The 27996-nt window shown below is 38.6% G+C and overlaps 1 protein-coding gene across 20 annotated transcripts in view; it reads left to right on the forward strand.

Moving 5' to 3' along the window:
• Positions 1–27996, forward strand: part of LMO7 (LIM domain 7) — a 196263-nt gene that overhangs the window by 117259 nt on the left and 51008 nt on the right. For 12 of the 20 annotated variants that reach the window (XM_059902917.1, XM_059902911.1, XM_059902913.1 and 9 more), the window contains 6 exons: positions 17157–17187; positions 17973–18086; positions 22244–22442; positions 26413–26665; positions 27074–27319; positions 27654–27932. In XM_059902917.1, the coding sequence (XP_059758900.1) occupies positions 17157–17187; positions 17973–18086; positions 22244–22442; positions 26413–26665; positions 27074–27319; positions 27654–27932 (1122 nt within the window). Of the gene's footprint in view, positions 1–17156; positions 17188–17972; positions 18087–22243; positions 22443–26412; positions 26666–27073; positions 27320–27653; positions 27933–27996 lie in introns of those variants that run through there. The other 8 variants (XM_059902929.1, XM_059902932.1, XM_059902930.1 and 5 more) reach the window with 5 other exon arrangements.

The raw sequence follows: 27996 nt of genomic DNA on the forward strand, positions 1-27996 counted from the left end.
AAGGTGCTGAGAGAAAGTACTGCTGAGTTGCTGCCTTTTTTCTTTCTTGACTGTCTTAGATATGAGTTAATTTATGAATTTTCTCATACTAATTTCTTTTTTATTATGGTAAGAACACTTAACATGAGATCTATCCTCTTGACAAATGAATAGGTACACAAGACAGTGTTAAGTATAGGCATAATGTATCAGCAGATCTCTAGACTTATTCTTCTTTTATAGCTGACACTATATACCCACTGAACAGCAATTCCCAGTTTCCCCTTCCCCTAGTCCCTGGCAACTACCATTCTATTGTCTGTTTCTATGTCTGTTGACTATTTTAGGTATCTCATTTAAGAGGCACCATGTCCTTCTGTGACTGGCTTACTTCACTTGGTATAATGTCCTCCAGGTTCATACATGTTGTTGCAGATGGCAGGATTTCCACTTCCAGGTGTGTATCCATAAGAATTGAAGTCAGGATCTTGAGGAGCTCTCTGCACTCCCATGTTCATTGCAGCATTATTCACAATAGTCAAGATATGGAAACAACCTAAATGTCCATCGATGGATGAATAGATAAAGAAAATTTGAGATATACATGCTATGTACAATATTATTCAGTCTCATAATAATCTTAATTCTGTATGTTTTCCTCAGTTTAAAACCTTAGTCTCCAATGCCCAGTAATATCTCATTTAATAAGATGCAGTAGAGGTGACTTTGTGGTTAAAAATTGTAGGTGAGTCTTAAGAAAGGATTGTAAGGGTGTGTTTCTTAAATGAACTAAGCAATATGATTTTACACTTGGGGTAATAAGGCAGAAGGGAAAATAAAGGATCTGTCCATATAAGGAGATAGAGGAGGGAGAAAGAGCTGCATATATGGAGAAAGGAGAGGTGTGGCAGAGGGACAAGAGTGACGCCCTCTGCCAGGAGAGAAAAGTGTGACCCAGGTGACATTCCTGTAGACTCAATCTATGCAACAAACAATAATAGGAAAGGAAGGACCTCTACTCTTACCCTTATGTGTGAGGAGGATAGTTTTTCTTTTTCTTTTTTGTTCTTTGATATTTAGAGTAAATGGAGAAGTATCTACCAACTTAAATCTTAAGAAATGGAAGACTACAGATCTAGGGATAACTGATGATCTCTCCATAGTCCTTGGATATTTTGATTACTACGATAACAACTATAAGCATTTGGATTTATTTTATATAAACAGATAATATTCAACTGTGTTCTTAGGATGAAAAAGTTGAAAGCAAAAATAATTGAATAGCCCGCTAACAATTTATTCTTGCTTTAATCTTCTATTATTAGGAATGATTGTTTTTACTCTTTCCTTAAAGACTTGTAAGTGGATAATTTGTCCCCTTAATTTGACTAACAGTTGTGTTAAAGAAAACTATGAAAGTAAGAAGGGCATTATCTCACCAAGAAGTTAGTAGTAAATCATTTTGCCAAAGGTCTCAAGTCTTACTAGTTCATTCATAAAACAGAATGATGCAATCAGGAAGAACTTACCTTAGGTAAACTTTTACACTTCTAAATATTCGTTTCCCTCCCAAATACATTGTTCATGATTCTCTTCCTCCTCCCTCACTCCTAAGTAAATAATTTGACAATCTGGTGTTTGATCCCTTTTTTGTGTTCTATTGAAAGCTTAAGACAAAATTTGGGGTTACATTATTTGAAAGGTTGTTTTTTATTATGTCTGAGAATTGCTTTCAGGGAATGACTTTGAAAACTTATTAATTTTCTGCTATCAATTAACTCACTTGTGATTTCAAAAGCATTTTTAATTTCATAAGCCTTTAAAAATGGACATATAGTTATGAGGAGATAAATACTGTATTCAAAAGTTGTCAGCCTTCAACTCTGGAGCACATTATCCCTCAATTGTAATCAAGGTAATACATGGGAACATTTATTTATATTAGTTCAAAATGCTTAGTCACATCATGCAGTTTATGTGAGTGTTCACTGTTTTATTTGAACTTACCAGAAAAGCTCTCTAGGGAGTCTCTCTGTTGCCTTTCATATCAACTTAAACATTGTGGTGGGAATATTCCTTTTTTTTTTTTTTAACATCTTTATTGGAGTATAATTGCTTTACAATGGTGTGTTAGTTTCTGCTTTATAACAAAGTGAATCAGTTATGCATATACATATGTTCCCATATCTCTCCCTCTTGCATCTCCCTCCCTCCCACCCTCCCTATCCCACTCCTCTAGGTGGTCACAAAGGACCAAGCTGATCTCCCTGTGCTATGCGGTTGCTTCCCACTAGCTATCTATTTTACGTTTGGTAGTGTATATATGTCCATGCCACTCTCTCACTTTGTCACATCTTACCCTTCCCCCTCCCCATATCCTCAAGTCCATTCTCTAGTAGGCCTGTGTCTTTATTCCTGTCTTGCCCCTAGGTTCTTCATGACCTTTTTTTTTTTTTTTTCTTAGATTCCATATATATGTGTTAGCATACTGTATTTGTTTTTCTCTTTCTGACTTACTTCACTCTGTATGACAGACTCTAGGTCCACCCACCTCACTACAAATAACTCAATTTCATTTCTTTTTATGGCTGAGTAATATTCCATTGTATATATGTGCCACATCTTCTTTATCCATTCATCCGATGATGGACACTTAGGTTGCTTCCATGTCAATATTCCTTTATAAGAGGTAAGAATCAGACTATCAGAGCCGGAAGGTACTAAAGAGACAGCTCCATCCAGTGCAGTCCTCCTTTCACATGCGAGGGAAAATGTGGCCCAGAAGAGGTCAGGACGCTATTCCAAGGCCACTCGTGAGCCAAGACATGTATCCTGACTTCAGTCCCACCTTCTGGTTTGGGTGTAGGCATTTCCCCCCTGTCTCATGCCCAGCTTAGCCAGGGCAGCAAAAGACTTGAACAAGAATAACATTTAATTTCACCTGGCTTTAACCTTTTCTTATTTCAGTGAGTGACTGTCTATAATATTGATACTTTCTCTACATTTTAGTTTATTATTCTACTTCAGATTTAGTAACTTGAATAAAATAAGGGCTATACTTAAATTTCAAAGGCAGCCACCTTCTTTAATCAGTAGACCTGAATATATTCACATTATTTCTCATTTTAGAATATAAAGAAGGAGATTTACCGATGGCAATTTAATTGGTCTGTGCAACCGCTATCCACTTTTCTTTACCCATGTTTTGTACCTGTTTTCAACAAGTTGGTCTGTGTTGGTGTTTGTTAGTGGTGCCTTACAACCCTAATATACACAACTATTTTTATGTAAGCTACTTTGGTGTTATAATTTTGTGTGTAGGATTTTCTAATATTGTGGTCTTAGATTCATGCTCATTTACTCTTTCACCAGATGCATTATTCCAGTGTTACTAAATCCAGACTTTCTTCTTAACTGGGGAAAACAAATTAGAGATTAGGTAATACAAAAATAGGTCTAGGCCAGTTTCTCACCAATTACCCTTTTTCAGAGACATATAACAGGAATGTATGACATTATGAGGAAATTATAAGATGACTGTAACAAAATTAACTTATTTTAACTTTCTGAATAGCATTCATTCCTTTAAGGCTGACAGTGGTTGACTTTTCAGAAAACTTATAGGAGAAATCATGTCTGCCCTTCTTGAAACATTGTGTTCTGTGGACATGGTATGTGTGTTTTTACGTTTGGGTGTTCTCTTCTGGATCCCATGGAGTGTTGGTGCTTATGGAGTGTTAAGCAGTGAACTCAATGATCTTCCCTGTCCTTTAGATCCCTGGACCAAGACATCCTAAGTGACAGCTTAGTGAGCAGTGACAGCAACAAATCGAGTGCATTTTTATGGTGCTCTCTTAAGCCCACGCAAGCCCAGGGAAACACGTTGAGGTTTTTCAGTCAACACTTGAAAATCATTGGCAGCAGTTCCAGGCTTTTCACTTAACTCTGAGTTTCTTTGTGCTTTTTATTGTTTGTTTTTAATTCTAGTTGGGTAAGGCTAGAGGAATTATGTTTCAGTTTAACTTCCTTTTTCAGAGAAGGAGCTAAACTAGTTGAAGCTAGTAGCCTCAGTTAAGCTGTAGTTTTAACTTTGGTATATTTCTAGGGCACTGACTCTCAATCATTCGCATGCATCAGAATCACCCGGAGGACTCACTAAGACCCAGATTCCTGGACTCCTAACCCCAGAGTTGCTGGTTCAGTGGGTATGGAGTAGGGTCTGAGGATTTTTATTTCTAACAAGTTCTGTGGCACTGTGGATACTGATGGTCTGGAGACCGTGGTTTGAGAACCTCTGTTTTAGGGGACAAATTAACGGGAACTACTCAAAGAGAAGGTATGTGACATTATTATCCTAAGAATATTTTTACTTCATCTTGTATAGATATTCAGCAAAACCCCCAGTACAGTTGACCTTTGAACAACATAGGTTTAAACTGTGAGGGTCCACTTACAAGTGGACTTTTTTTCACTAAATATGTACTATGGTATTACATGTTAAGCACTGTTCAAAGGTCAACTGTATGTGAATAATGTTTGTGGAAAGAAAATAGTCCTCAAAGGTCCTTTGGAGGTAGTGAGACAAATACACAAAATGTATTAATGTCAGTAATGGATATAAGTGGATGAATAATGGTATGGCTCTATATTTGTATGAGCGATTGGGACTCTAAAGTGATGGTGTATCAGGGACTTGGCAATGTCCTATGGGAGTTTCCTAGAAATTGACATTTAAGAGTTAAATGTGTGACAGATTCTGGGCATGTTAGGCTGAAGGAATGGAATATATAGCTCTGGAGTGAGAGTAAACAGGTCCTGTTGTGTTAGACTTGTTTGATTAAAGTCAGAATAGAGTGGGATGCAACAGGAAATGGCTGAAAGACGGAAATGGGGATGTAACTAAAATTAAGTTCAAGATAAAGCATGGGGAGCCCTATGATTTAGTGGGGATGAGAGGGAGTAAATGGCCCCTTAAAAATGATTCTAGATGATTGGTAGGATAGATTTTTAGAAGAGGCTGAAGACTAATCTCTTCTTTCTGGTAATATTTTAGTGCCTATATTTTAAGTACTTAGCCAGAGATGAACAGCATTCTGTTTCTGAATTCAGGGAGTTCACAGTCCAGTGGGAGAGACTAGGAGGGTAATTTAATGGAATGCTTTAAAAGCACTCTGTGCTGAGTACCCATGGGCTCACATGAGAGAGGCCTCTAGAAGATAGGAAGGCTTCAGAGGCTGGTGACATTTGAGTTTAATCTGAAAGGATGAACAGTTCAAAAGTGGGGGAGAACAGTCAAGAGCCTTCTAGGAAGAGAAAACCTCCTGTTGTCTCTTATGTGGAGGTGGGAGAGATCAGGGCTGTTGAGAGAGTTCTAGAGCTGTTTTAAAGAAAGAGTGTTGGGTTTATGTTGGGGCAGGTCAAGAAACGAGGTGAGCGAGAGTGGGCAGATGATGAATGTGAATGCTATGTTTTGAACTTTACTTGAGGGAAATAAACCGTAAGAGGTAAGAATGTCAAGATAGGAGACATGGGGCTTCCCTGGTGGCACAGTTGTTAAGAATCCGCCTGCCAATGCAGGGGACATGGGTTCGAGCCCTGGTCCGGGAAGATCCCACATGCCACGGAGCAGCTAAGCCCAGGCACCACAACTACTGAGCCTGCACTCCAGAGCTCGTGTGCCACAAATACTGAGCCCGCGTGCCACAACCACTGAAGCCCGCATGCCTAGAGCCCGTGCTCCTCAAGAAGAGAAGACACTGCAATGAGAAGCCCGCGCACCTCAACGAAGAGTAGCCCCCGCTCACTGCAGCCAGAGAAAGCCCGTGCACAGCAGCAAAGACCCAACACAGCCAAAAATAAAAATAAAAAATAAATTTATAAAAAAAAAAAAGATAGGAGACATGGAGAGGATTCCATTTTAGGACGATTCTTCAGGAATCTCTGGGGAGGAGGAGGAGCAGTGAGGGAAGACCGAAGACAGGAAATACATCTGAGAAAGAAGCAAGGAATTCCAGAGAGATTTAAAGACTAGAATTGATAGGATTAGTTTGGTGGGGGAAGTGAGTGTTCGAGGGAGATGTTGTTTGGCTTAGGCCTTAGTTTTCTGACTCTGAAATTTGGGGCCCTTCACCAGTGCAGAGCATGTGGAAGGATGAACAGGCTCGGGGATTAGATGATGCATGCACTTACGAAGACTTATTCAATTTCAATTCTGAACTGGTGATAGTGGGAATATAAAGGGCATATCTGAGAAAAGTTGCCTGGGAAGTATTATTTGAATTTGGTTTAGATTAAATATGGTGAAGGGGAGAAAGAAGAAGAAAGAGCTGATTAGATTCATTAGTCTTGGAAGTTTCAAAAAGGTATTCACAGAAAATGGGAAAATTGAAATTGATTGCAAGAAATGTAAACTACTCTGAAGGACATCGGGATTGAATGTGTATTGAACTTGAAAGTTAATTGAAGAAGGCAGTGTTATATTAATCTGAATTTGAAAACCAATTATGTTATTCCTTTGAAGCATGTCCATTCTTTCTCAATGACTTATACAGAGTGATTGGTGATACTTTGATAAGATTATGAAATATGAAGCATTATATGGAAGGCTAAGAAGGAAATGGCACATCTATGGAAGGTGGTGTATGTAAATGGAAATTTTTAAATGATGCATGGTGTTAACTCTCTAATGAAAGACAGGCAGCTTTATACAAATTGCAAGGAATATAAGTCATAATATGTTTTTAATTTAATATTTTGTCATTCTTGGACAGTGAGTCAACTCCTCAGACTTCATTTACTACTCATGAGATTGGTTTTGGTTTCAGCTAATTTTAGGCCCATGGAATCTTGAGTATACTTTATGAAGAGGAATTAGTTAAATTCTTAGATCCTCTAAAACAGTGGTTCTCAACGATGGACGATTTTGTGCCCCGGGGATATTTGGTAATGTCCGGAGACATTTCTGATTGTCTTGACTAGGGTGAGGAGAGGTGTCTAGTGAATAAGGCCAGGAGTGCTGTTTAACATCCTGCAATGCACAGGGTGATCCCCCGCAATGAAGAATTGTAAGGTTCAAAGGGTAATATTGTCAAGAAACTCTGTTCTAAATATATATTGCCCCTATGAACCTTTGGATTAAATATAATTGTGAAAAATTTGGTGTTTTTTTTAAAAACACTGAGATAAGAGAGGCTAATCTAGAACAGGCAAAATTTAGGACTAAAAATGATTTATGAAAAACTTGGGCTAGGGATTTTTTTGAGGGGGCGTGGTGCTGATTTTTCCCATGGTGGAATTAAAATTTTGAAACAAGTCTCACTTATAGACAAGGGAGAATAATGTACTTATAAGCGATATGGAGACTTTTGAATGTGTAGCATGAATCAATAGTTTGGTATGCACTACTTTGTCAATACGGGTTTGTACTATACACACATAGCACATTTAATATAAACTACAGCTAAGGAATTGGTGTAATGATATAATAACTTACTAATAATAATTTACACCTTATGCTTTCATGTTCATCAGAAAGGAAATAAGTAGTTACATGCTAGGCACTTTAAATATATTTTGTTTAATTTTCACAAACCTAAAGGTAGATTTAGCTTTTTTTTGCTTTTTTTTTTTTAAGATCAGAAAATGTACCTTCAGGAGACTAACCAAAATGTTTTCCCATTTAATCTTGTTTGTGCTTAATTTATAATCTTTTTATTAAATTCGATGGGTACTTGCCTTAAAGAAACCATACTCATAAAAGCTTAGCAGTGATAAGAACAGGTAATCTCTGCCTTGCATTTCTCTCACTACGAGAATTATTGTGATATATTTCATTTACCTAGAAGGAAGTCCTTTAAAAAATACTTTGGCAATTTTCCATCTGCAGAATCCCATAACGGGTTGTATGTGCAAGATAGTACAGTACAAATCTAAATTTTGCCAGAGAAGGTAAGGGGGAACTTCTGCCATTGTCTTTGAGAGACAGATTTAGGCAGGAAATTATTGTTGCCATAGATAGGTTTTGAACCAACACTTGGAGAGAATATTGAGAGACATTTATACTTCAGGATATTACAGACAATTATTTTTCAGGATTAAGAAAGAAGTAAACTATGAAAAATATATTAAGGTAGAAAGGGTGACTGCACTAATACTAAAACAGGGTCTTAGTGCATGGCCCTTAGTGTATGGCAAGCATGGATCACATCAAGTCTTAATAGTTTTGTGACCTTGGGAAAGTTTTTAAGCCTTTGGAGTCCCAAGTTCCTAATGTATAAGTCATTAGATTGTTGTGTGGATTAAAGGAGATAATAATGCAATACGGTCAGCGTAATGATTAATATAAAGTGCTTAATAAAGGTAATTATTATGAATATACATGATACAATTAAGCGTAAAGTGGACTTAAACAGAACACAATTGGGAAATACTTCATCGATACCAGAATTCCTTAAGATTTTAGTAACTGTTCTGCCAAAAACTATGAGAAAGTGAATATTTCAAAGTATAAGTAAACGAATCTCTTGTTGTAGGGCTTTTCACAACTTCAATTTTCTGTTATGTGTTAAGGAGAAAATATGCAACACTTTGTAAAAAGTTTTGACCTTAAGCCCCATTCAATCTGCCAGTTTCTCATGCTTCATAGTACACAGTTTGACAAATACTGACTTGGAAAATTCCTCACCTGGCACATTATTATTCCAATATCATGATGCTAAAGACTAGAAGATTTATACCTATAGTTGAATTTCTTGTTGGCTTTACTAAGTGTGGGCTCAGAAGTCTGGAAGGGCACCTGAGCCATCTAGCTCAGTATTCTCCTAAACTGTATGTTTAGGAACATCGGTGGTTTTGACGAGATTTTTGTTGATGTTAATACTTCTTTCTTTTTCTCCTTTGAGGAGAAGTAATTAGTAATTGAGTGAGTGTGTATTACATGTGTGTAAGATATTATAAGGGTTAAGAAAAGAATACAGCAGTAATTCCTCAGCGCTCATCCTCATTCCCCTCTCAACAACATTTTTGACTGTTCCCTCCGTCTCGCTCTCCTTCCCTCCGGCGTGCCACTCCCATCACATTGGCTGGTCCTTCTGTATCTGCTTTGCTTGTTTCTCCTCCACCTCTTCGCCCTTATGTGTTGGGTTTCCCAGCCCTCAATCCCTAGACTTCTTCTCTATCTACACTTATTTTCTAGGGGGGGTCTCATTGTAGCTTCATGACTTTACACTTAATCTCTACGCTGACAACTCCCCAGATTATATCTCCAACCTAGATTTCTAGCTTGAACATCCTACTTGTATGTCTAATTACCTGTTACTTCACATTTCTACTTTGTCATGTGTCTCAAACTTCCCATGTCTAAAACCAAGCCCACTCTTCCCGTTGCTGCTGCTACCTGGCATTGTTACCTACAGAAGTAAAATGATGGGTAGGCCTGTAATTTGACACCCCCTGTAGTCTCTCCCCAGCACATTTTATATAATTGAAGGTCATAACTCCATTTAGTACATGGAACATATATCATGGATATTAAATTCTGTATTCAGGAATTGTCTGTTTCTGGGTTACCATCTAACAGGGGATATACATGTGTGAGTCTCAAATTGTGAAATCAGTTTTATGTAATAGCAAACATACTCCAAAAAGTAGAAAAGAAGATTTGCAAAAAGTCTGTGGTTGAGAGGGTTAGAAACAAAACCCACTTTTCAGCTCCTGCAGCAGCTCTTCAGGTTCATTATTTAAGTGGAACTGTGTGCCAGTGTCTTCGAATGCATGTGGTTTTTTTTTTTTTTGCCTTTCTCTTTAAGTGAAACTTAGCTATTCTTAGTACTGTGTGGGTGGGGTGTGAAATTTAATAAGAAATGATTTTTAACGAGAGGGTACTTACTCATTTGTCTTGTTTGGAATAAGCATTATGTTCCTAGGGCAAACACTGTTGAATTTCCAAGAGTTTTGTCTCACATAGGTAAGTACAGAAATCATCAAGTTTATCTATTTTTGCTCGCTAATTATCTCCAGATATGGTATTATTTTCTCAAGTGCCATTTTTACAATTTCCACAATCAGGTAGAGCTGCATTTTGTAGCCATGGCAGATTAAAAGCCTGTGAGTCACATGTGTCTCACATTACTGGCAGATTGTCAAATGGAATACAGTTTCATTTTTAGAGATGAAAGTGGGAGGAAAGGAAGAATTTCAACTTCATTTTTTAAAATGCAGCTTACTTTTTGAGCACAGTATTCCAAGAGTTCATCTTTAACTTTTATCCACACATTTCTTCCTGCTTCTATTTGCCGGTCATTAGAGAAAGGTTTGCTCTATTTTATGTAATGCAATGGAAGAGCTTCCATGAATAAAAATGTCTGTTAATAGAAAAAGGAGCCGTTACCTGATAGATTGCTAAATTCCTTCTTCACTTCCTGCATTTGGAATAAAAACAGGCCCTTCCCTCAGAGATAGTAGCGTCAGAAATTATGATGTCACTATGCTTCTTAAAATTTCACTCAGTATCCTGAGAAACCCTTTCCTCCCATTTGGAGGCAGACTGTCTTGTCTCTTATAGAAAACGATGCCGCTGCTGTAATGAGAAGGGCATCTGCTTTGAATGGTCTCAACCGTCTCCCCTGGCCACACACATGCCTCCTCCCTAACCTCATGCATACCTGACAGATTGAAAGCAGATACGGTCCACACACTTTTTTCTACTGGTGACCGCTTATGAAATCATGATTCAGGACCTCATTTCTTGACATTTTTTAAAAAGTTGTGAACAGGTGGCCAGACTACATAAGCAACAACTGGAGGGCAGGGATTACTTAGTGGCTTGGAGGAGGACCAAGTATTGTGTGAGCCCAGCTTCTCTAATGTCAACCCCATTTGCCAAACAGCACATCCCGGTCAGCTGAAGCCGCCCAGGGCAGGGCAGGGCAGGGCAGGGCTAGAACTGACTCTGGAAGGGTTGGGTCCACGCCTTACTCTGGGAAGTAGCCTCAGGAAGTGGATGCTTGGGGACATAATCACCCAGTGAGTTGCAGTTGTTCTGAGGAACAAAGGTAAAAGCTTATTTGAGGCCAAGAAAAGGGGATGATCGGGGCTGTAGCTTTAGGGATAGAAGGAGGGGTGAGTGTGTATGGCAGGGAGGAGACCGGGTGGGGTAGGAAGTTATACTTGAGTCTCTTATTGAACTCCAGATTCCTTGTAGCCAGAGAAGCTTGGGGTAGTGGCAGGTGGTACCACATGTCTCATCTCTCCTGTTAGGATGTAGGGAGTCTTCCCCCGTGGTATCTGGAGCAAAGATATTCCCACTCTATCAGAAATTCCAGCATAAGTTTTTCATCACATGCTTCCTTGTATGATGCTTCAGTAAGACAACTGTATTTGATCTTCACCGAGGTTGGATTGGACAGGGTGTGGGCTGGGATTTAGGGAGGAAGGATGATTTTGGAGCGTGGAGAATTCAGTGCTAGGGGATTTTGATCTTAGGGCAGAACATGACAAGATTGAGCTTACGGTGCTGCCAGTGAAGAAGTTGGTACCTTGAGGAAAAGGTGTATCAAGATATGGAAGAAGAAAAAAAAAAGGTATGGAGGAAGAACATAAAGAGAGAAGTAGCACTCGGTTTCAAGCTCTGTGAAGCTTTATCTTATTTGGGGGGAATTTTCCTCCAACTCTTTGTCCTTGATCTGCTGGACTGGCTCTGTGAGTGGCTTTAGGTGACTTATATATGAACATTGGAAGCTTGGCAGCTCTTAGCCAGGCCTGTGGTTGACCCCAGGGGTACAGTCGTGAGTCAGGTGTGGTTCCAGCTCTCTGCTGTCCACCAGGAGAGATTCTGTGAGAGGCTGAGGTGGGCGCATGCATGTGGGCCCAGGGTTAGCTCTTGGGATAAACAGAACGTATTCGGAACAATTTGAACAATTTGAGACCAAATTGAAGGGTGTTGGCCTAGGCAGTCCCTGGTAGATAAAGGGCGGGTGAGGAGGGCTGGCTTGGGGCCAGCATGGATGTTTGGCCAACAACGGTCTTACCACACTAGTTTGCCTTGCTCTTTGTTTGACCTTATTCTAGAAACAATTTCTTGTTCAAAGCCTTTCAGAGAAAGAGGGAAAGGAAAGCAGAACATGAAAGAGTGTCTTGAATTGTGCTTCACAGAAATGTCTCTTCTAGGGGGAAAATACTATGTGTGGGGAAACTTGCCTGTCCTCTCGCCACTTCCCTTCCACCATACTGTGTGGCTGAGATGGGCAATTGGAGGATAGTCTTGAAGTGTCTCCTTTACCTGATCTGCTTGGGTTCAGTACTTTTCAAATGTCTATCTTAAGCCCAGTGAGATGGGTATGTGGTTTCCAGGTGAGACTATGGAGACACAGAGTTAGATAAGCATTACCACATTCTCACAACTCCCAAAAGTGGAGCCAGAAATCACACCCAGGAGGTCTGACTCCAGAGCCTACCCTCTTAGCCACGCTGCTGCCTCAGGGAAGAATGGGGTCTCCTGATGAGAGCCAGAGCGTCCACATGGATTTTATTTCCCTGGTCCTTTCCTTAGAGATGGTACTCCTTGATTGAGGATTTGTACGAGTATTTTAAAACAGCTTTGAATAAAGAAAGGATCAGACCTAGAGTTTCCTGGCTCTAAGTATACCTTGAAGTTAGGATAAGGTGGTTACTGATGGATCTTGTTCACTGATGGGCTAACTTGAGGGTTTATGGCTCTTTTCTTCCTGGCCTCTGGCAGAAAGTTTAGAGCTCTGTGATGAGCACATGTTTTCTGGTCCTTTGTCAGGTAGTGAAGAATTACCAGAGCTATTCCATTAACAGAGTGGAAGATGATATCTATGTCATACTTGCTATTTCTTGAATGTTAAACAATATTTAAATTAGTGTGTAATACACAGAGAAGGCTAGCAACATATTCAATATAGTCATTTTTTCAAACTATTAATGTTTCATCTCTGTCTCTTTTTATGGTAAATTTGGGTTTCAAGGAAGGTTTGGATTCTTGGGCCTTTGTCTTTCAGAGCTCTGCTGGGAAGCTTTTTTATCCCAGAGACCACCACTTAATCTTTGTACTCAGTACTTTGAAGCTGCCCTTTGTTTTTGAACCTGTGCCTTTGTTGGTTTATTGATCTATGATTATAAAGAATTCCTTTTATTGCAATTTTAAAGAAAATAACTTTAAAAAAGAAGCCCAGGTATGAGTATCAATACAGTTTGAGTCAAAATTGGATGTTTTAAGTAAGCTAATGTAATTTAACTGTTCTTTGACATCACATAGGAATCTCCTGAGCGTTTATCATTTCAGGCGTTCTTTTGCTGACTTACATTTCTGTAAGCTAAATAAATGTGGTCAGATTCGTATTGGTGAGCGTCTGTGTGCCATGCACTGTGCTAGGCATTTTTAAAAAAAATTATGGAAATAATTAATTTAGAAAACTTAAGGAACTCAGAGGTTTTGTTTTTTTTGGCCGCGCTGAGCGGCATGTGATCTTAGTTCCCTGACCAGGGATCGAATCCGCGCCCCCTGCATTGAAAGCGTGGAGTCTTAACCACCGGACCCCCAGGGAAGTCCCATGTACTAGGCATTTTTAATAAAATATTTTAACGTACTTGTCAGGTGGTAGACCCTGTCTTAAGACACTTGGGATATGGCAGTAAATAAAATCACAGAAATTCCTTTTGGATTATGAAGAGACAGATAATAAACGAATGCATGCAGTTGATGGTTATAAATACAAAAATAAAGCAGGGATGACAGATGGGGAGTGTCAGGCAGGCTGGTTGCAACTTAAATATTGGGGTCCAGCATGGCGTCACTAAGAAGCCTGTGTGGGTAGCTTGGTAAATCAGATGGGCCCTGCCCTCACAGAGCTTACAGTCTAGTGATAACTGCTGCTTGATGAGCACTTACCATGAGGCTAGGGACTCTGCTAAATACCTGTGTACTTTTCTTATGATGTCCTGGAATAAGGGCCATTATTTGCAGTTTCTCCAGAAGGAAATGGAAGCTTCAAGAGTTAAGTAAATTGCCGAGATGAACATAGCTAGTGGGACCTACATCTGACCCAAAGACCATGCTTTTGAACATGGAATTATACCATGTCAACTCTTGAAATATCTGTTGTAACGGAATTAGCCTATTTGTAGATCAGACTGTCTTAATTTTGGTTCTTATGGGTTGGGCAATATCTTGGATGGCTCATAGAGAGACTGATACCATGAGCTTCTCCTCTGCCTTCACGCTTGCTCTATTTGGAAGGCCTTGGGGCTGTGCCCTGTGCCCACAGCAGGCAAAGGAGCCGCCTGGTTACTGACTTGCATACAATGAGATGTGTTTGTTGTGTGTCAGAAGTTGACCTCTATTGACTCCAGCAAATCATTGACTACTTGAATTCCTGGCATTACATTTCAGTGATAGAACAGCAATTTGGCTGGCATGTGTGTCACTGTGTTCAAGAGCATGTTATAAATGCTCATATTCAGAAGGGAATGTGAAACAAGGGAAAGGTTATAGTGCCAAGGTCACTGCTTATTGTGAGTGTTTATTCCAAAATAGGCCATACCTTGTGTTTACAATTATTGCTTTGTCATAAGACAAAGTAAATGAGTGTGTTGGATTAGAAACCTTTAGAGAGGGCTGTGGAAAGGAGGTTAGGGGTTCAAGAGAGCTCTGTTGCTCTTTCTGCCCTCAGTGTACTTATGAGAAAAGTGGGGTGGTTTGCATTGACTGTTAAGAGTGTGGTGATTTTCAGCCTAATGTATCGTTTTCATTGAGTATTGATGGTTCTTTGTGCTTTGGTTGATGTCTGAGGTGTGTTTGTTGGTCATTAATATAAAAAGAAGCTATATATTTTATCACTTTTTATTTTTTATTTTTTTTGCCCATGCTGTGTGGCCTGCGGGATCTCATTTCCCCGGCCAGGGATTGGACCCAGGCCATGGCAGTGAAAGCGCTGAATCCTAACCACTAGACCACGAGGGAATTCCCAATATAACTCTTATTTTTTTTTTATTGTCAGTTTCTAGTGATTTTTTTCCCCCACTTCTTTGAAAAATGTTGATTTTGTTTTTACAAGATGATTTTCTTTTTTACTTAAGAGATAAGCTACGATTTAAGTACTTGGGCTGTAAAATTTATTTGCTTTTTTGAAGTATGTATCTTTTTCTATATGTGTATTTTAAGTGTACAATTCACAGACTTTAGAGATGGAACTCACTTAAATAGCCAGCATACAGATCAAAATATAAGAAATTTTCGGGCTTCCCTGGTGGCGCAGTGGTTGAGAGTCTGCCTGCTAGTGCAGGGGACGCGGGTTCGAGCCCTGGTCTGGGAGGATCCCACATGCCGCGGAGCAACTGGTCCTGTGAGCCACAACTACTGAGCCTGCGCGTCTGGAGCCTGTGCTCCGCAACAAGAGAGGCCGCGACAGTGAGAGGCCCGCGCACCGCGATGAAGAGTGGCCCCCGCTTGCCACAACTAGAGAAAGCCCTCGCACGAAACGGAGACCCAACACAGCCAAAGATAAAATAAATAAATAAATAAATAAAGTAGCTATTAATTAAAAAAAAAAAAAGATTATTAAAAAAAAAAAAAAAGAAATTTTCAGCACCCTAGAAGCCCCTCACCTTTTTCCAGTCACTTCCATCCTCCCCCACCAGGGCGAACAGTATCCTGACTCCTAACATCATATCTTTGTTATGCCTGTTTTTGTTCTCGACTTGAATGAATAATACAGTCTGTGCTCTGTTTGGCTTCCTTTACTTCCCATTGTTTGTCAGATTGAACCATATAGCTGCAGGTTGTTTGTTCTCATTGCTGTGGAATATTTCATTGTGTGGATATTCCATAATTTATCCATTCTACTGTTAAAGACATAGATGTAGCTCCAGTTTATTCTATTATGAATTGTGCTTCTATAAAGGTTCTCATCTATGACTTCTGGTGAACATCTGTAAGCATTTCTGTTGGGTATATATCGAGGAGTGGAAGTACTAGGTCATAGAATATGCATATACTGTATATTCAGCTTGAATAGATGCTACCAAATGTATTAAAGTAGTTGTACCAATTTACATTTCCACAGTAGGGTGAGAGTTTGTGGATTTTATTTTTGTTATGCTGTTTTGGGGGTAGGTGAGAGGCAAATGTTGTTAAGTTCATTTCAGTTCATGTTTATCTTTTGGGGAGGAATGGTCGTAGCTGTCTCCATGGATTCTTTGAAAGCTAAGTTAAATGTTTGTCTCCATTTGTGTGCTCATTCTCTCCCCCTTTTCTTTGTCTCCCTGTGTATATTTGTTATATATGTGTGTTTTATATGTCTTACACACACGATGTATGTGTATACATATATATTTTCTTATAAATGTACTACTTATGACTCTTAGACTGAAAAGTGACCTTGGAGGTCATCTAGCTCAGGCTCCTGCATCTCTGTGAATTAGCAATGATCCTGCTTAAGTCTCTGATGGAAAGCACCAATAGTTTCGGGTCATCCATCCCTTTGTTAATTAACTTATGTTTTTTCGTCTTCAACATTGCGGTGACATCTGCCTCTTTAACTTTTCCCACAAATATCATTCCCTTTTACAGGTGGGGGGGAAAACTCATGATACTTACAATAGAGTGAAATCTCTTTAGGCAGAGATTCATGGCTACTCTTTAAACTGCACTTTTCAACATCTGCAGGGCTTGGTCTCTGAGCAATTTTCTCTGGGGAACTTGAGTGAAAAAACCCTCACGCAAAGTGGAAAAGAAAACTCAGGGCAAAATTACTTTTGTTTTTTCCTATGTAAGGTTTTTTTTCCCCCATTTCCTGATTTTTTTTTTTCTGCCGTGAGCACGCATTGATTTTTCCCCCCCCTTTTGATTGGGTTTAAACATTGTTTAAAATGAAAACTTATAAATGCAAATAACACATTTAAAAAATCAGGCTGTAATGAATAAAATAATGAAAAAAAGACAACCTTGCTTTTTATAGAAAACTGACCATTATATTTCATGAAATCAGTGAATATGGAAAAATCCTTCTGATGGATAATATACTGACTAAGGTTTCTGAACTTCCAGGTGGTATTAATATTCATAGAACTTTAGAATACAAATGAGTTTTTTCTAGTTAATAATTAACAATTTAAGGTTCATAGATATTACTAATGGATATTTTCTTTTTTCTTTACAGGCAAGAAGAGACTGATAGGAGAGTGAAAAATGTAAGACATATTTAATGGGACATTATAAATGGTTTTTTACTTACATGTTCTGTGAAAAGGTAGTGGGATCTAAAAATATCTGATATATTCTCTATCCTTTTTCTAAGTTTTGCTAGAAACAAATTCTAAATGTGTTTAAATATGGTTGAAGCATGTATTTTCTGACCTCATAGTATAAGAAGGTGGGTTAAATCTAGGGAGTGGGTCCTTACATGTTAGTAACATGGTAAAGGCAAATGAATAGGCTGTAGGATTTTTAGGAGAGCAAGTCAGAAAACACCAAAATCAGACTTTAAGGAAAAACACTAACTGTTTAAGAACTCTGGGTAATTGCCCAATGTAGACTTATATCTATACTATTCTGCATATTAGAAGAATTTCTAAAAATGTGACAGCTTTATTGAAAAACATAAGAGCTCAATATCATTATTAGGGAAGCTAAGAATTTTTGATTTTAAGTGTGCAGTCTGTAAGATTGTTGGAAAAATATTACTTTAAAAGTTTAATTTATGTTTTCATACTGTAAATTTTTTCCTTCTTCATGTGTACCGGTAGAGTATAAATACCTGTTGGGGTGTAGGCTTTTGCTCTGAGAATGTGCTCAGAGATGGAAATCTAAGAAGAATAACATTTTTAGTGACCCTTCTCCTTTACATAATTTAAAAGAAAATCTACTTTTCAACCATAGATACTGTCTTTTATCTAGAGTGCTCACTTGCATTTGAGCTTGCCATTAGTTACTAAATAGACTGATCTTGTTGTTTCATGGAATTTTTTTTTAAAAGGTTTTGATAACTTTGTACTGGCTGGGAAGAAAAGCACAAAGTAACCCCTACTATAATGGTCCCTATCTTAATTTGAAAGCATTTGAGAATCTTTTAGGACAAGCTCTGACTAAGGTAAGGAAACGCTATCTGTATGAGACAACTACTCTAATACTTCTTCTCGTCTTCCCCTTTCCCCTTCATCTCTTTTTTCCACATGCCCTCTGGCTTCTTCTCCTCCCTCTATAATATATGGCGGCTCTGATTGGGATGGGTGGAGAGGATTGTTACTCATTTGCTGGCTTTGTAAGCCACCACAAGGAGTGAGTAAGTGTTTCAGAGCAGTTTCCAGGGTATATGATATAGGTATACGTATTTGTTTCTTAATTTTAGGTAACTCAACAAAATACTAATTTACTTTCTTTCTTAGGCACTTTATATAACCTAACTCTTTCTATATTATGAACTTAACCTGTAATAGAGAGGTGCTTCAGGGCTATTAAAATGTATGGAAGTTACTCATTTCTTTATCTTACTGTCTTGCCATGGGTCATTATATCTCAAGTGCCAGCGCTGACCAGAGTTGGCCAAATCTTCACTCATAATATTCAAACAGGAAAATTAACTTCACTATGGTGATATTTATGCAGGAGAATCTGCTGTGTGCAGAAGAAAATATGTCATCAAAATAATATATGATCATCTAATTAATAGTAGTTGCTTGATGGGTCTTTATGATGATTAAAGGATACTGTACCAATCAGGCATTTAACATTAGTCTCTGGCACATTGGAAGGATGTAATAAATGTTAGTTACTATAATTGGAAGATAGAAGTTTTAGGATGAAAATGATCACTTTGCCTTATAACTACTCTGATCTCTAAATAGTTTTGCCTGAACCCAGCCACATACATTATAGGGAGATGGGAGTATAGTCTAGAAGGTTAGGGTATTCCTTCTGGATTTTTATTTTCTAATTGTAAAGAGTTGATAATACCCTATTTAAATTCCTTAAAACAGTTAATTCAGGTAACAGTTGAGATAATACCATGCACAAGCATTGTACTAGTTGTTGAGAAAACACTCATACAAGGCTGATGACCCATCCTTACAGCGCAACCCTCTGATGTAGACAGATGGACAGGTAGGTCAGTGCAGTGGAGGAGGGCAAGGCTCTGAAGGATGAACGTGGCAGGGCTTTGAGCAAGGGCAAAGCCTTGCCTTACAGGTATTTCAACTAAGAAAACATCCAGTTAAAAATAACATAGGACTTTGGCTCTTGCATTAGTGTTCTCGTTACAGCCTTTGGTTCTTTTTATGGCAGTCTGACTCAGGTTGAATCATCCTAGTAGAGTGTTTGTGCTGGGAATGCTTTATTCGAGGCTGCTTCCTGTCACCAGTGTCAAAATCAGAGTAGATAAAAAAGAATTTTCAGGGACTTCCCTGGTGGTGCAGTGGTTAAGAATCTGCCTGCCAGTGCAGGGGACACGGGTTCGAGCCCTGGTCCGGGAAGATCCCACATGCTGCAGAGCAACTAAGCCCGTGCTCCGCAACTACTGAGCCTGTGCTCTAGAGCCTGTGGGCCACAACTACTGAGCCTGCATGCCACAACTACTGAAGCCCGTGTGCTTAGATCCCATGCTCTGCAACAAGAGAAGCCACCGCAATGAGAAGCCCATGCACCACAACAAAGAGGAGCCCCCGCTCGCCACAACTAGAGAAAGCCCACGCGCAGCAGCGAAGACCCAATGCAGCCATAAATAAATAAGTGAATAAATAAATAAATAAATAAATTTATTTTTAAAAAAAAGAATTTTCATAGGTAAAACTATAGTTGTGGTTCCATTCCATTATTGTGGAGTGTGGAGAGCTGTAAGAGGTATGTGAATATATGAGCTGTTTTGCATCTGTTCTGTTAAAATCAAAATCATTGTGTTCATCAAGCTTTTCTCCCTTAACTAGATAATGCTTAAGGGCCAATCCAAAATATATATTAAAAAAAATACTTGCAGTAAGCTGTTGACCCTTAGTCATCCTATAAGTTGTAGGTGACTCATTTTAGGTGACTTGTCAGAGTAAAGTCCTTGGTGGGGGTTAGGAGGAGGAACCAGGCAACGGGGCCAAACTTAGGTTCTTTTATAACCATGGTGGCACATCATCATTATCTTTAACATTTACGAGGTCAAAAATCATCTCCTGTGTGTTGAACTCTAAGGCCTCAACAAGTGTGTGTCTAAGAAACCCGGTAAATCTAAAGATTTACTTAGAATTTTAAAATCTGTATTTTTTAAGAAGTATTTTGGTGGTACCAGCACTAAGCCCAGCTTCCCTATCCGCTTGGAAATAGGGTACAAAGTAGGCACTTTCATTTTCATGCTAGGATGTCAACTCTAATTCCAGGGTGTGTGTGGCGTCTAAAATATATGAAATCTCACGTAAATCTACTAGACCCTACCGGCACTTAAACACTTGTCAAACAATTCAACCATGAATTAACATCCAGTCTTAGCCAAAAGTATGCCTGAGACAGCTAATTTATTCATTGTAAACATTCTTTCTTCAACTTTTTCGTATCTTGAGAATGTTCCTAATTAAAAGTTGAAAGAATAGTACAACAAATACCCACCTGTGTTCCATCGGATTTAATCATTAAACATGTCCCATATTGGCTTTATTTATGTATCCATCTGTGTTTTAATTAATCATTTCAAGGTAAATTGCAGACAACTCACCCCTAAATACTCAGCATGCATCTCTTAACAGTAAGAATATTCTTCCATATACCTATGATGTCTGCTAGACCAAAGAACAGTCATGAATTCCCCATTAGTTAATATCCAGTCTATATTCAGAACATCCCAATTGTCTCCCAACTCTCTTTCATAGCTTTTTTTCTGAATAATGATTTAATGAAAGTTGACATATTACAGTTGGTTGTTAAAGAACCTAGGAATTCCTGGGGCTTCCCTGGTGGCGCAGTGGTTAAGAATCCTCCTGTCAACGCAGGGGACACAGGTTCGATCCCTGGTCCGGGAAGATCCCACACGCTGTGGAGCAACTAAGCCTGCGTGCCGCAACTACTGAGCCCGCGTGCTGCAACTACTGAAGCCCACGTGCCTAGAGCCGTTGCTCCGCAACAAGAGAAGCCACCACAATAAGAAGCCCGTGCACCACAACGAAGAGTAGCCCCTGCTCACCGCAACTAGAGAAAGCCCGCGCACAGCAACGAAGACCCAAAGCAGCCAAAAATAAATAAAATTAAAGAAAAGAAAAAAAGGAAAACTCTCTGCTTTAAAAAAAAAAAAGAACCTAGGAATTCCTATCTCTGTATTGGTATCATCACCTGAAAGAAACATTTCTGATTTTTACTATAGTAACAAAATTACCTTCACCATATTAAAAAAAATTATAGAGTTACTAGCTATTCATTGAGTACTATGTATTAGAACTATGCTAAAGGCTTTATAAATTCTACTTACATGCTAATTTTAAAAAGTCCAGTTGTATTTGGCTATTAACTTTCCTAGGGGAATGTTAGTTAAAAATGCTTATTTTAGTAAGTTCTATATGGTTTACAAACCTATGGTTAATAACATTTACATATTTCTATATAGCTGTTATATGAGCTAAACAAATATTTCATTTAGATCCAGGGAAAATGTTTTATATTCAACAAACAAGTCTACTTTCCTTGGTTCACATCTAGGTTTTGAGTGAAAATAAATGAATCTGTGAAGTGTACACCTGCTATTCTTGCCCCTCTCTCTTTTAAAACTTTTCTTTTTGTTAAAGAACTTTGTTATGGTTTTTTTGTTTATTTAATAAAAATGAGCCCTAATATTTCCTGGAGGTAGGCTGAATATAATCTTACTAACTTTTCTCCTTTTGGATATCAAAATTAAGGTTGGCTTTTCTCTTTGCCTCCTTTCATGTTTATTGCCAGAAAACTGTAGATAATAATTGATTTTAGCCTTTGAATGTTACTCTAATTATTAGCTGTTCTTTTATTAAAATGTTCCCCCTTATTATTAAATAGACTATATTACCTTATTAAATAATATTGAATTACCTCCATATAGTCACATGAGTGCCAAGTATTAGTTGTGGGAAAACATTTACAGATTTATATTCTGATTTTTATCAGATTTTTTCTGATATTTAATGGGGCAGTCTCATTGCCTCACCTATCAAAATGCAGCACAACTTGAGCTATTGCAAATAAATAAGCAATAACTGATTGCATTTTTGGAAGTTTATGCTAAGTTACTAGTCTTTAAAAAATGTTCTTCAGGCACTTGAAGAGTCCAGCTGCCTGAAGAGGAGTGGCAGAGACAGTGGTTACGGTGATATCTGGTGTGCTGAGCGTGGAGAATTTCTTGCTCCTCCAGGAAACTATAAAAGAGAAGATTCATTTGAAAGCTTGGACTCTTTGGGGTCTAGGTCATTCGCAAGCTGCTCCTCTGATACCACGTTGAGGGGGGCACGTGAAGGTGAGTTAACGTTTTGGACTCGACAGTTTATTTTTATTTGTGTATTGAGAGAAAATTGGGAATTGGAGAGAGTAGAAAAATGGAGTGAAACTATTGAGGCAAAAATTTCGCCAAGAAGTATATTTTTGTAGAGATAGAAATATAATTGGGGGTGTCTTTTCTTTCCTTCTTTCCTTCCTCCCTCCCTCCCTCCCTTCCTTCTCTCTGTCTCTCTGTCTCTCTGTCTCTCTGTCTCTCTGTCTCTCTTGTTCCTTCCTTACTATATTGCCACTAGAGGGGTGATAGTTTCACTTTTTTTAATCTTCTGTTTTTAGAGGAGTTTGGGGAAGAGACAGTTAACTATGACCTGTTTTATCAGCGATACTCTATCCTAATTCTTTTCTCTCCAGATTCAGGTTTAATGATGTCTGCCTCTGAGGCCTAATAACTGGTATATCTAAACATAAAAAAGAAAGTAAATAAGATTCTGTAAAAGTCTGTTCTAGTTCCTGAATAAGCTTCCTTCCCTTTTCTTACTTTTCTGCAAAAGATAAAAAAAAAAAAATTCTAAGAAAAAACAGGAAAATATTTTAATAATTATCTCTAAGAAAAGATATGATTGGTATCTGTCATGATAGAATATTATGCTAAACTTTGATTAAGTAACAACACTGGCATTGTGTTAGAAAACATCTTTTGCGTCTGTCAGGGTCAGAGTAAACCCAGGACAAGTGTGAAAGGAACATGTTAATGAAAGTCTTTCTGTTGTGGGAAGGAACTTTCTTTCAAAATCCCAATATTGTGGTCAAATCTGTTATTTAAATGCAAGTCTTTTTCCTCTGGCTATTGGGTGGTGTCAGAAATTTCTAACTGTATGCCTCTCGCAATTCAAATTGACTAGATTGCAACCACAAGTGAAGTTTCTTGAACTATTTCTGTGCTTCCACCATCAGCATGAAAAATTGAGAGTTCTGGTTGTGAGTTTTTGCTGGATTGTTAGAGAGTTTACTTTGCTTGTTTATTTTGATTATTATTTTATATTTTAAATGTTTTTCCTAATGTTTTTATTATAAAAAATTTCAAACATCAGCAAAGTTGGAAGAATTTTACATGAATACCCATGTACCTGCCACCTAGTTCTACCATAACATTTTACTGTGCTTGCTTTATCACATACCAAGCTCTCATTCTCTATGCACTAATTATCCATCTTATTTTTTGAGGCACTTCAGAGAACATTACACTTGTCCTAAATGCTTCAGCATGCAATCATTAGCTAGAATTCAACCTTTATTTGCTGTTGTTCTTTTAATGTAAATTTACATAAAAGCAAAGTACAATGAATTTGTTTTTCAAAAATAAAATGAATCAACAAATATTATAACAAAACCCCAAATTCTTCAGCTTTTTGAGTAGTCGTGGCATTTAAACGTTTAAAAAGTGAATGGCTGTTTGAGTTAACCTTTACAATTACTGCTGTATTTGTTGGCTGTTTGCTGTCTAGGTTTAATGTTTTCATAGCCCAGATGACTCTTATAATAGTTTTAAGGAAATGAATCTGAGTTCATAATTCATCTGAGTGATTAAAGCTGTAAAAGCAGAGGCTGAAATTCTCAACCCACTATATTACTTTGTCCTGACTGAAGAACCTAACACATGTGATGTTTAAATTTATATCTGACCAACAAAAATAAAAGGGACACGTATTGAAGGCATGTGGGAGTATACAGACTCAGGCAATTCAAAGGCAGTGGTCCAGTGGTGTGACTTGAGAAGCATTCTCCTCAGATACTTGTTGGGCTGGGTGCCTGGTCCTTGTGAAGAAAAGCAGAGGGTTACTGTCATGCTGCTTCCTGATCTTGGGAAAGGAGTTGCAGACCATGTTTGAAGAGGGTGGAAGTGAAGACTTGGTAATTACAACTAAGGAAGAAAAAAAAAAAGAAAATCCTGGGGGCCACCAGGATGATAAAACTTTTTTGTGATCGGTATGCTGATATTCTGCTACCTACCAGGTTGTAGTCCCAAATTGATGATCAATATAATATTGATAAGATAATGTTTTTAGGTTAACAGAATTGCAAAGTCACATTCCTTAGTTTTATATGAAGCCTCTGTTGACTGAAAAAAAAAAAAAGCAAAAACACAATCTAAAGGTTGAGAATTATGTTTTATTCAGCAGACTTGCTGAGGACTTAAGCCCAGAAGACAGTGTCTCAGATAGCACTGAAGAGGTAAGGGTGGAACCGGGATAAATAGGAGTCTTTGTAAAACAAAACAAAACAAGAAAACAAACAAAAAACAACTCACTCAGGTAGTCAGAACATCAAAAGGTTACTGTTAATTAAAGAAAAACCAGACATCTCAAGTTAATGAATTTCAAGCTTTCCTGTGTATGGAAAGATGAAAGAGTCGGGGCTCGCTGAAATCATTCCTTTGACATGCACCTTACCTATATGGGGCGAGTAGCCTGCTATTCTCCATCCTGAATCCCCTCAGGTGCACAGTCGGGGACAGGTGCAGTGGCTGCTGGCTGGATGGCCGCAATATCCTTTGTTTACTGATATGGCAGGTGGCATTTTTCATCCATATCTCTTACCAGATCAAGAATATTTGCCTACTCTGCAGCATACCGTACTGGACTTAAAAAAAAAAAGTAGCTTAAAAAATTCCAAAGTAGAAGGATCTTTTGTACAGATTTCACATGTACAAAATTTTAGCAAGAATCCTTGACATTTCTCTCTTACTTTCAAAAAATGTACAAATTTAGGAGGCAGTAAAAACAAAGCGTGAGATTATTGACAATCCTTCTGGTCATAGCTGCTATACTTCCTCCTTTTTTGCCATGACTCTCCTTTCCCTGTTCCCGTCTCAAGGTCTCCTAGCTGTGTGTTCAACCGCTTCCTGTAGGCTCCTCTCTGTTACTGTAGACTCCTGCCAGGCACAGGGGAGGGGACGAGACTGCCTTTGGCTCAGGTTTACCCTGCAGGTGTGCTCCTGCCGAGAGCCCACAAGCTCCCAGGTCCTCAGGTACTGTGCACAGCCAGCCTCTGAGAGCTCTGGCGGGAAGCATGCAACACTTGCAAAGTTTCTTAACAAACACACAGAGGCAGGAAGAAAAGGGCAGACTGGGAGGCAGCTGAAGCTTGTATGTATCGTATCTATATTGTATCTATTGTAATGTTTTGTACCCTCGTTTCTTCCCGTGTATTTAAAAGAACAGACTGACTTTTTTTTTTTTTTTTTTTGAGAACAGATTAGCGTTTGTATCTATCTGACCTTGAGGTGTATCAAAGTGTATTCTTTCAAATTTGTGTGTAAATGATGTTGAATCAAAATACAACGTTCCCAATATTTCCGTGACCACCGTCAGAAAAAGCCTCGAGTTCTGCGTTCTCTTAATATTTTGGGGGGACATTAGAAGTCATTTGGTCCAACCTCATATGTAATGTGTGATTCTTGCTCATAGGGGTCTCACCAGGATCTATCAAACTTCTTTGTGATCTTGTGCTTTTTGCATCTCTTTCTTTGTCTTCCCTTGTCTCTCGCCTCACAGAAATTTTGGATGACTGCATGATTTATTTTAAATGACTGAGTTTCCCTCGAACTACATTCAGATCTCATTTTAGGCATCTTTGACTTGATTGCTAGATTTTATTCACGTGTATTCCATCAACAAATTTTATGAAAAATCGTGAGGGCAAGGAAGACTGGGAAGAAAAGGGTTTCAGCCATAAACCGGGACTTTTTCTGCTTAGAATGTGCAACAGTGAAAGAATGTGCCGCATGCACCTCCAGTATGCAAAGCAAGTTCCTCCTGATGGGTCTTATCACAACTTCATGACAAATTTCTAAAAATATTCCCTGCAGTTAGCAGTAGAGCACTGGGTTTCCAAGGGAAAGACAAAAGCAGGCACGCTGTGTGGGTTTCAGTTAGACGAGTAATCTGGAGAGTAAAGCAAATTCTTGTGCCTTTTTTTTTTTTTTTTAATAGGTTGTGAAAGTGACACAGATTCTGAATTTACATTCAAAATGCAGGACCATAATAAAGATGATATGTCATATCGAAGGATTTCGGCTGTTGAACCAAAGTCTGCTTTACCGTTCAATCGCTTTTTACCCAACAAGAGTAGACAGCCATCCTATGTGCCGGCGCCCTTGAGGAAGAAAAAGCTGGACAAAAATGAGGGTACCAGAAGAAGCTGGGCAAGCCCAGTCTACATAGAAGCCGATGGAGCATTTCCAAGGTACTGGGATGCGAGCTGATTGTTGAATTTTAAAATTCAGTCTGCTTTGTGAATTTGCCGGGATATTTAAATTTGGTAAAAAGCAATGGTCCTTAAAAATGTATTTCACAGATAACATAAAACTTCATTAGTGAAATATTTCTTTTACTTACCTATATATTTAGTCATCCGTATCTTGAAGAGATTTCTTCCGTTTTAGAATGTCAGCGTATGATTTGCCGGTTCTTTTTTTAGATGCATGCCTTTAGCTCACTGGTTATCTTTCAGCTTCCTGGACGACTTACATTGTTCATTGTGAGCTCTGCTGTGTTGCTTTCTTCCATTTTTTTTTTTTTTTTTTTCTTTTCTGTGTTGACTGAGCTCAGTGGACACACAAAAAAATCATCCTTTAATTTCCCATCAAATCAGCAGAGCAAAGCATGATTTTTCGAATCCAGCTTCCTATCAGAAGGAGGTGTATGGTTCTGAGAGTGGATCAGACTCGGAGGAGGAACGGAGGTTGCCGGATGTAGTCTTGGATGACTTAGCCAACCGTAGATTCCAAATGAAAAAGAGGCCCGAGGGTTTCATCTCGAAAAGCATCTCTCCTAAGTCTTGTTCACCAATCTTTCCTCCTGCTGACCCATTAGCCACTGGGCTATACAGAATGACGAGGTCAGAAAAATTTCTCTTGGATTGGAATGTCTATTATGCTCTTGATTTTTAATATGTAAAGTAACACCCCAGATGGTTTGCAATTTGTCTCTCTCTTTTAACACATTTTATCATTGTCTTTGGCCCTTCTGTATCAAGCTCTTCTCTAATTAAAATGAGATGCTATTATAATGCCTTAACTTTGTTGTAGGAGCTGGAATGATGAGACTGATGAGAATGGGAACTAATTGTCTGCATTCACAGTGTAAACTTTGTGAGACAGAAAGCATGCCTCTTGTGTTCTGTGTCACAAATTGCTCACGCAGTGTCTTAACTGGTTGGATGTTTTGAACAGTAACGAGAGGAGAACTTGGGGCACAAACGTGGAGAACTGGTCAACAGTACAAGAAACTTCAGACTCCTCTTGTTATTTGGAAGAGGCAGAAGAAAAGACAAGCATACCCAACACTGTAAAGGATGATCTTTATGTGCGAAAGCTAAGCCCAATCGTGCCAAGCCCAGGGAATGCTTTTGATCAGTTTCTTCCCAAATGCTGGATCCCAGAAGATGTGAACTGGAAACGAATAAAAAGGGAAACTTATAAACCATGGTATAAAGAATTTCAGGGATTCAGGTTTGTCTTTGTGCATGTTTCTTTTATTCCGCTGTCCATTCAGTACCCTGACTGGGTACATTCT

This window comes from Balaenoptera ricei, chromosome 18 (genome assembly GCF_028023285.1).
Source record: "Balaenoptera ricei isolate mBalRic1 chromosome 18, mBalRic1.hap2, whole genome shotgun sequence".
NCBI lineage: Eukaryota > Metazoa > Chordata > Mammalia > Artiodactyla > Balaenopteridae > Balaenoptera > Balaenoptera ricei.